The following is a 10,000-nucleotide window of genomic DNA, read 5'->3' as shown; positions in this document are numbered from 1 at the left end:
GAGAGAGGGGAGAGAGAGGGAGGGAGGAGAGAGAGGGAGGGGGGAGAGAGAGAGAGAGGGAGAGAGAGAGGGGGGGCGAGAGGGGGAGAGAGAGAGGGGAGAGAGAGGGAGGGGGGAGAGAGATGGAGAGCGGGAGAGAGAGAGAGACAGAGGGAGGGAGAGAGAGAGAAGGAAACAGAGGGAGAGATAGAGAGACAGGGGCGTGAGGGAGAGAGAGATGGAGACAGAAAGGGAGAGGGAGGTAGACTGATGAGGAGGGGCGAGACAGAGAGGGCGAGATAGGGAGAGGGAGGGAGGGACAGAGAGTTCTTAGACGTTTTAAGACACTCGTAAACGCTTTCACCTGGGCACCGCCGCCGCCGCCGCCGCTGCCATTGTGGGGCTGGAGAGTGTAGTTGTCCGTGGGCCTGACCCTGTCCCTCCACATTACCCCGCGGCCCCACTGATTTTTAATCAGAGCTCCAATCCCAGAGCCGTCCCTCAAGGTATTCAACCCCAGTGTCCACTTCATTAACCCCCACCTCATCCCCCCAGCGGCTGTCCACCCGGCCAGCCGCCCGTCAGAACGGCGGCGAGAGACGCACACGCAGGGGTTAATCAGATGATCCCCCTCCCCCAGGGAGGGGGGAGGAGAAGGAGGAGGGGGGAGGGGGGAGAGGAGGAGCAGAGGGGATGAGGAGGAGGGGAGAGAGGAGGAGCAGAGGGGATGAGGAGGAGGGGAGAGGAGAGGAGAGCGGATAGAAGAGGAATATAAAGACAGGAGAAGGGGAGGAGGAGGGGAGGAGAGAGGAGGAGAGCGGGTAGAAGAGGAAGACGAAGGCAGGAGAAGGGGATGAGGAGGAGGGGAGAGAGGAGGAGCAGAGGGGATGAGGAGGAGGGGAGGAGAGAGGAGAAAAGATAGAAGAGGAAGACGAAGGCAGGACGGGGAGAGGAGGAGATGTGACGGGAGGGAAACAGTGGACATCATATGGAGGAAGAAGAGGGTGATTGAGAGGGGATGAAGGAGGTGGCAAGGGAAGAGTTGAAGGGATGGAGGGAGTTAGAGGAGGTGGAGGAGGTTGGAGGGAGGAAGGGTGGAGCACACAGTGGATGCCGTTCCTCCCCCAAGCCAGCAAAAGACAGATCGCACAAATGTTCCCTTTCAAGTTCAAGTTTTTCTTGAACTTTGAACAAAGTAAAGTTTCGGTGCAAACACGACTTCTGTTGACAATTGTATCAAATATTGATATGACTTCAAGCCATTTCCTGTCGACCCTTAATGTCTGCTCACCATGGACACAAGGCCCAAGAGACAGACAAAAGGAGATTTCTAAAGGAAAACATCCCATCAATTCAAATTATTATTATTACAGAACAGAAGCCATGGCTGCAGGGAAAAAAAGTTACAAATATTGTTAATAAAATGTGAAAGTTAGAAAGTGCAGGCGGTGTACAACAAACACATTTTCATCTCTGTGGCAATCTTAAGAATCCTCGTCTTCACTGAAATCTCTTCAACACCCGAGATAACCAAACAACCGTTAGATTATAATACAAAGAGGAGTTGTTCTTCGCTGCATCTTTCGTTATGTTGGTCCAAATATATTCTCCTATCCTGCATCATCAAATGCTTTCCTTCCTTCTAAATCAAAGTGATTGAGAGCGAGAGAGAGAGATGGATGAAACACGAGGGAAAGGGAGAGAGAAAGAGAGAGAGAGGGAGCTGGAGAGAGAGATATGGATGAAACACGAGAGAGAGACAGAGAGAGAGACAGCCAGAGAGAGAGAGCGGGAGAGAGAGAGAGAGAGAGACAGAGAGACAGAGAGAGACAGAGACAGAGAGAGAGACAGCCAGAGAGAGAGAGAGCGGGAGAGAGAGAGAGAGAGACTGACAGTGGGAGAGAAACAGAGAGATACAGAGAGAGATAGAGAGAGGGAGAGAGGATATGTGTGGATGTACCACCTGATCGACTTCCTCCTGTTGTTCGTCGGCGTTAATTAACGATTTCCCTAAAAATAAAACAACATTAGCCCCCTCCCCTTCTTCCCTCCCTCCCTCCCTCCCTCCTTCCCTCCCCCCCTCACCCCTCACCCCCTGGCGGGGCAGCAGCTGTGCATGAAGGACGGGGTGACTCTGCTCCTCTCCTGGCATGCGTCCGGGGGTCGAGGGTCGAGGGTCGGGGGTCCGGGGCCGCTCCAGATCGATGCTGCCCGTCTCCTGCTCCTCCTGGCCTCCTCCTCCTGAGAGCCTGCTGATGATGATGAGGGCTCCCCCCGTCATTCCGGGACAAACTGGAGGAATTTCCCTGGTTTTAAGACAACATCAGTCACCACCACCTCCTCCTTCACCCCCCCAACTCCTTCACACCTCCTCCTCCTATCCACCTTCTCCTAATCCCTCACCCCTCCACCTCCCCCCCCCCCATCAGACCTCCATCCCCCGTTCCCCTTCGCCCCCCCTCCCGTCCTTCTCCGTGAGATGACTTTGTCCACGGAAGAGCTGACTCCAGCAGATGGATTATGGAGATCAAGCTGCGTGTGTCGAGTAATTAAATCTGACGCTCCGACCGCGGCTCTGCGCCACAGCACCTTGCTACTCCCCCCCTCCCTCCCCCTCTCCTCCCTCCCTCCCCCCCCCCCCATGCAGCGGCCACATGCTCGCAGATGTTGTCTTAAACTGTAAGCAGGGAGGGAAGGTGGGGGCGGTGTTGGCAGAAGTGGGAGAGAAGTTTCTCCCGAGTCGTGATTTGTGTGCAGCTAGCAGCTAGCAGCGAGCTCGGTTTTTTTCGTTTTTTTCTTTCCCACGCTTACGAATGTCCTCGCTAATGCAGAATGACAGCTCCCATAGCCCGGGCAGTGTACTGCCACACCCGCAATCTGGGGACGTAGACGTTACACACACTGTACAGGTGTAAACACAATGTGGGGACTGAAGACGTTACACACACTGTACAGGTTTATACACAATGTGGGGACGGTAGACGTTGCACACACTGTACAGGTTTATACACAATGTGGGGACGGTAGACGTTACACACACTGTACAGGTTTACACACAATGTGGGGACTGAAGACGTTACACACACTATACAGGTTTACGCACAATGTGGGGACTGAAGACGTTACACACACTGTACAGGTTTACACACAATGTGGGGACTGAAGACGTTACACACACTGTACAGGTTTACACACAATGTGGGGACTGAAGACGTTACACACACTGTACAGGTTTACACACAATGTGGGGACGTCTCAGATTACAGCAGGAGGTCAAATGTACATTGTGGTCAACACACAGTCACGGGGTATGTGTGTGTATGTGTGCGTTTCTGGGTTTTTATGTGTGTGTGTGTGTGTGTTTATATGCTTGCCTGTTTGTGTGTGTCTGTGTGTGTGTGTCTGTGTGTGTGTCTGTGTTTCTATGTGTGTGTGTGTCTGTTTTTCCATGCATGTGTGTGTGTGTGACTGTGTGTGTGTGCGCGTGTGTGTTCCTACCACCAGACAGAGCGCCCTCATGACCCCCTGACCTCTGACCCCCTGTGTGTGTGTGTCCCTCCCTCCCAGGTAACCCCCTGCTGCTGAACTCCTCCATCCAGCCGGAGCTGACGGGGGGCCGGGCCTACAGCGCCCCCCTGTGCTACCAGGAGGCGCTGGACAAGGAGCTGTTCGACCCGCTGCCCGACATCAAGGTCAAAGTTCAGAGCTCCTTCATGGTGTCGCTGGGCGTGGCCGAGCGGGCCGAGGTCCACGGAAAGGCCCCGCCCCCCGAGGCCTTCCCCCGCAGCCTGAAGAGGGCCGACTGCTGCGGGACCGCCGAGAGACGCGCCAAGCCCCCGCAGACCCTGAACGGCCCCCCGGGGCCCGCGGGGGGGGGGGGAGGAGGAGTGGAGGACCACCGGGGTGTTCGGACACGCTGGGGGCCGGCTGGTGGTGCCCAACACGGGTGAGGAGGTGGGAGGAGGAGGTGGGAGGAGAAGGAGGGAGGTGGAGGTGGAGGAGGAGGGGTGGAAGGGGTGGGGAGGAGGAGGAGGAAGACGGGGAGGTGGAGGAGGAGGTGGAGGAGGTTTAGGAGGAGAAGGAGGGAGGAGGAGGAGGTGGGGTGGAGGAGGGAGGAGGGGGTGGGAGGTGGAGGGGGTAGAGGGTGGGGGAGGTTTAGGAGGAGGAGGGGGTGGAAGGGTGGGGGAGGAGGAGGAGGAGGAAGAGAAGGAGGTGGAGGAGGAGGGGTAGAGGATGGGGGAGGAGGAGGAAGAGGAGGAGGAGGAGGTGGAGGAGGTGGAGGAGGAGGAGTGAGGGAGGAGAAGGAGGAGGAGGTGGAGGAGGAGGAGGAGGAGTGAGGGAGGAGAAGGAGGAGGAGGTGGAGGAGGTGGAGGAGGAGGAGGAGGAGTGAGGGAGGAGAAGGAGGAGGAGGTGGAGGAGGTGGGGGAGGAGGAGGAGGAGAAGGAGGAGGATGTGTGGAGGAGGAGGTGTGGAAGATAAAGGGCAGTGGAGGAGGGATGGAGGAGGAGAGGGGAGAACGGGTCCATGAGGAGCCTTTGGGTCCACCACCGGGGCCCAGGTGGGTAACGGCTCCGTGAGAAGGGCCTCTTGCGTTCCGTTAGCGGTCGGCGTAGTCCGGTACATCCTCACACACTGTGTGATCTGTTGCTAGGCGCCCTCGCTACTGTTGCTATGGCAGGTATGTGTTTTGTTATTCCTCTTCCATCCTCCGCTCTCGGGAGGTCACCGCGGCAACACGCGTGGCGCCGTGCGGGATGAGCTCACGGCGAGATGGAGAGAGGGGGGGTTGGAGGAGGCGCTGCTTATCCAGTGGCGGTCAACAGCCGGCGTGGACCTCTCCACCCTAACCACCTCACCCTCACCATTCCCCCATCACCACCCCACCCTCACCACTCCATTCCCCCCTCACCACTCCACCCTCGCCGGTCCTCTACAGAGGGGGCGATAAGGCTCTCTCCCTGAGCAGCAGCGGGCCCCTGGAGTGGACGAGTCACTCTGGTGGAGTGGTCCCTCAGACCGGCGGTCGGCGTTCATTAGGGCTGCGCTCCGCACCTGGCTCCTGAACGCCGGCTCCTTAACCTCTCCGCCGTCTCTCGGCGGACTGACGGCGTTCCAATCAGAGCCACTGTGACCTCGAGTGTGGCGGGGAAGAGTCGGAACGGTCGGAACGCCGCCTCCACCTCGTGTCCACGAGGGCGTTCCCGAGTCAGGCCTCGTCCGAGGCGCCCTGCTCCTCCTCTCCGGTGTCTCGGGCGCGGATCCACTCCAGATTGCGTCGCTGAATCACCGCGGTGATTTCTGTCGAGGTTGTCGCAGACCCCGCGGGCGCCGATGTTTATTTAATGGATTCCAACCGCAGTTTGTTTAATGGATGCTGGAACGTGCATCCGGAGGAGACGGCGACGGGGATTAGAAGATATTCCCTTTTTTTTCCGAAGACCTGCCAACGGAAAAAAGAAGGACTCCTTGTTTACCCGTCGCCCCCCGCCCTTCCCCTGCCTCCCGCTCCGAGTGGGCCGTGCAGTGGCGCAGCGTTTTATTGGCTCCCCGCCCCTCTGCTCTCCGCTCTTGATGGGGAGTGGCGGTGGCGGTGGCGGCGTCTGCGTTGTCGCGGAGGATGAATGGAGCCGGTGAAGCGGGGCGAGTTCCATTGTTCTGCCGTCGCAGCCTCTTCCCCCGCTCACTGGCTGCAAGATGAGGCTTCAAGAGGAAAGTTTAGAGAGCGTCGGAGCGGAGTTCAGGGGAGTGGCGCTAGGCTATACTTGGCGGGGGACGGCGGTGTTAACAGGTGCCCGCCTGCACGCAAATAGTGTTAGAGAACCAAGGGAGGGCTGGACTGGGATGTTATTGTGTATTTATACTTTTTATACTTTAAACTTTATGCGCCTGACACTACGAAAGTGCAGGAAGACACACACACACACACACACACACCAACACACACAAACACACACATAGTCACACTCACACTCTCACTCTCACTCACACTCACGCTCACAGTCACACTCTCAGACATACACACAGACATACAAACACACTCTCTCACGCACTCCTACCTACATACACGCTCCCACACCGCTGCTACAAACAAACTTACCGGCACGCACACACGCACGCACACACACACACACACACACACACACACACACACACACACACACACACACACACACACACACACACACACTTCTAAACAAGCTATCGTGACTGAATGTGCTACATTTATCTGCACTCCATTGACCTGTGATTGCTGGAGGAGGGACTGATGCTGATTGGTCGGTGTCTCCCCAGGGGTGAGCGTGCTGGTGCCCCAAGGGGCCGTTCCCGAGGAGGCGTCCTGGGAGCTGTATGCCGCCATCCATCAGGGGGAGCCCAGGTGAGTCTCACTCTCTGGGGCCTCACACAGGTCCCGGGGAACCTCTCACTTGGCCCGCTGGGGGCCTTCTCACCCGGCAGTGTGACACCTGGGCGTCCGTGGCCTACTGGTTAATAACAATAACAAGAATCATTTTTATTTATGACGCACTTTACATCAACTCGATGACCTCAACGTGCTACAATGCACATTCAATTATACATACAACATAATAGACCAACTAGATTAAAAGGAAAAATAACAGATAAAAAATAATCATAATAACCTCTCTGGGCCCCCACACACGCGTGGGGAACCTCTCACTATGGCCCCGTCCACACGGAGCCGAAACCAGCGAGAACGATCCAGTTTCGTTTTATGCGGTTCAGGGATACCTCCGTAAAGACGGAGCCATTGCGGAACCGCGTCGAGCTGTAGAATCTCTGTAGTAAATATTGAAGACGCTGGTTCTCCACAGAAAAAAAGTGAGGCGCATACAGCCTGCGTGCATACAGCCTGCGCGCTGTCTACAAACATTCAGTCACGAGGAGATTCAACCTTTTAAATTGAACAGAAATATTTGTGAATGTACAGTTAGTAATTCAATTTATCAAGGGCCTTTATTTAAAGCTACAAAACTAATACAAATAAAATAATAAATTAAAAAACGCAACGCAACTCTGACGTCGCCCAGCTGGTGGGGGGGGGGCTAATGGCGTCATCGTTTGCGTTTCAGGCGTCCACACGAATCCTAACACGAAACCGCATAGGTCCGGATAGATTTGAAACCTTCTCCGAGGGTGGTTTCAGAAATGTGCAGTTTTGGGCACCGGCTCCACCGGCTACGTCTGCACAGTCGGCCGAAACGCACAAGACTTATGCGGTTTCACCAAAAAATCAGCTTGGTGTGGACGGGGCCTAGGCCCGGTGGAGGCTTTCTCCCCAGGCAGTGTGACACCTGGGCATCCGTGGCCTACTGGTTAAGGAGCGTGACCGGTAACCGGCAGGTGGCCGGTTCGGATCTCGACCGGCCCACAAAAATTATGGACGGGGGGGGAGAAGTTGTGGAGCACTCTCCTACGTCCTCATCCACGGATGAGGCACCCTCGAGCAAGCTGAATCCCCCACCTGCTCCCGGTGTTTCGCTGTGCTCAATGTGTTCACCTGCTCCCGGATGTGTCAAAAAAGCAAAAGCAGAGAAAATACCTCATTAGGCCCGGGTGTGTCTCCCTGACCAGACCCCCTCTCTGGGGCCAGGTCTGTCCTTCTCACCCAGGACACGGGGTCCCCCCCCTGGGACCCCCGGGGTCAAGACCCCGTTGTTAGGTCGCTTTGGGTGTCCCTCGAGTCCAGTCCATCATCCCAGCTCTGCCTCAAAGGGCTGCACTGGCTACAGGACGAGAGAGGGAAGAGAAACTACAATATGTCGCCGTGGGTACAGTTCGGATGTTCATGCAAACATGTGCCAAGCACTCACAATCGCTAGGTTAATCCATTCCCCGTATACAACAAAGATAGCTAGGATAAGATGCTACACAATGCTAGGTACTCTTTATTAGGTGCCAGGACGTACGACATACAATAAGTGCGCACATTAAGTGCCAGGACGTACAACATACAATAAGTGCGTACATTAAGTCCCAGGACGTACAACATACAATAAGTGTGTACATTAAGTGCCAGGAGGTACAACATACAATAAGTGTGTACATTAAGTGCCAGGAGGTACAACATACCATAAGGATATCAGGTGACCCCTAGAGCGTTTGGGAGCCGTTCCCCGTCTCTCTCTCTCTCCATCACGGCTCCTCCATCTTGTCAGGGCAGCAGATGCCATATCGACCAGCCCCCACAGGGGGCTAACGCAGAGAGATGTGGGCTCCCTATGAGACGGCGTTCATGTTGATAGACGACCGGGGTCTTCTCTGCCCTACAGTCCGCTCTCTCTCCCTGGTGAGGGGGATGGGGGGGGGGGGGACGGTGTCGGCGTAGTGAAGAGAAATACACCTTCTATAGCCGGTTGCTTGGTTACACCTTCCCCAACTGAATTAGCTTCGCTTGACCTTTCCGCCTAACTTGGTTCTGCTTTGAGAAATGTTGGAGAAAGTCTCCACAAAGTCACATTACTTCTCATGAAGGCACTATGAGGCAGACAAAATAGATATAGGATATATAATGGATAATGGATATAGGGCCGGAAATAGTGCACCACTGCTTTTTGTGATTTAATACCGCCTTTGCGGTATAGATTTCGCGGCTGGCTGTCGGGCGATACGACTCGTATATATTTGATGGGTCGGGTCGCAGCAGTGTTGGCGATGCATGTTTGTATCTAAAGAATCTGCTGCTTCCTCCTTCCTCCTTAAGCAGCTCAAATCCCGGCGGCGTTCATGACTGTGGCGTAAGCAAAGCGGAGACAGATTATGGTGTTACCCCGCTAAATACCCCCTCTGTTATTCGTGCCTTAATTACGGCGGATTTCCTCTTAAGAAGATTAATATCAGGCGATGACTCGGCTGTCTGGAGCGTGGTGCAGGCAGAGTTCAGCGAGTCAACCTTATGATGTTGTTAACTCGACATATTTACCCAACCTTTCCCTCCGCACGCTCCGGAGTGACCTTTAGCGCGGAACTTTTAGCGCAGTGCTGCTCGGGCAATAAGAGGACCAGGTTTCAACCGGTTGACACTGCTGGCTTTTATGATGGACATAAATCTGGACGTTCGTCCTGCGTAATGCCACCAAGGTCATGTGTAGGTCCAGGGTTATACATATGAACACACACACATGTACACGAACGCACGCACACACACAAACACAAACGGTCGCTCCACTCACACACTCACACGATCACACACACTCGCACACATACATACACACGCACAGACACACACACACACACACACACACACTCACATGCACACACACACAGGGCCGCTGCTGGCCGTTTCGGTGCCCTACGCTGGCGGGTGGGGGGAAGGGGAGCCTCTTTTTATATATTAGGTAAAAACATATAATTGCCGAAATTGAGTGATAGGTTATGCAATTAAGAAAAAACAACGGTGGGCCTCTTCATAACTAATTTATATATTTTTTTTATTCAATAATGTAATAATTATTATTATTTTTTTTTACAAACCATCATTTTTGGTGCCCCCCCAGGTACTTGTTGCCCTACGCACTCTGCACACATACCCACACACACACACTCCAACATACCTGTGTCGACCAATCAAAGTGTGAGTAAGTGATTGAGAGAGTGATAGGGTCATCGTGGGGTCGGACATTGAATCAATCCATAAAGAGACCCATGATTGAGCAGCGTGTTTAATAAACCCAGCGCATCAGTACACACACACACACACACACACACTCACACACACACACACACACTCACACAGGTACACACGCATCCACTGACACAGAACACACCTTTTAGCTCCGCCCACGTCGCTGCCGCCCAGGGGAGGGGGGGGGGGCACTGATGGGTGCAGCAGATGGGCTCTCTCCCAGCAGGCGTCACCCCACCCCCCTCTCTCTCTCTCTCTCACTGGGGGGGGGGGGGTGATGTGATGAAAGCGTTGATTGCTGCACCCACTCCTTGTCTCATGAGGGAGAGCAGTACACTTTGTGGGGGTGAGGTCGGTGTGGTTGAGGGGAATGGGGGG

The 10,000-nt window shown here is 54.8% G+C and overlaps 1 protein-coding gene across 1 annotated transcript in view; it reads left to right on the top strand.

The window, feature by feature from the left end:
• The window catches only part of unc5db (unc-5 netrin receptor Db), a gene marked incomplete at both ends in the record, with an annotated part of 128,939 nt that overhangs the window by 102,117 nt on the left and 16,822 nt on the right, over positions 1-10,000 (top strand). Inside the window, 3 exon segments of the mRNA XM_079750263.1 lie at positions 3,547-3,844; positions 3,846-3,925; positions 6,271-6,355. Of these exon segments, the coding sequence (XP_079606389.1) occupies positions 3,547-3,844; positions 3,846-3,925; positions 6,271-6,355 (463 nt within the window).

The sequence above is a fragment of the Pollachius pollachius genome (assembly GCF_949987615.1).
Source record: "Pollachius pollachius genome assembly, chromosome: 1".
Lineage (NCBI taxonomy): Eukaryota > Metazoa > Chordata > Actinopteri > Gadiformes > Gadidae > Pollachius > Pollachius pollachius.
The sequence above is the reverse complement of the archived record's forward strand: the minus strand, read 5'-3'. Positions and strand labels throughout refer to the sequence as shown.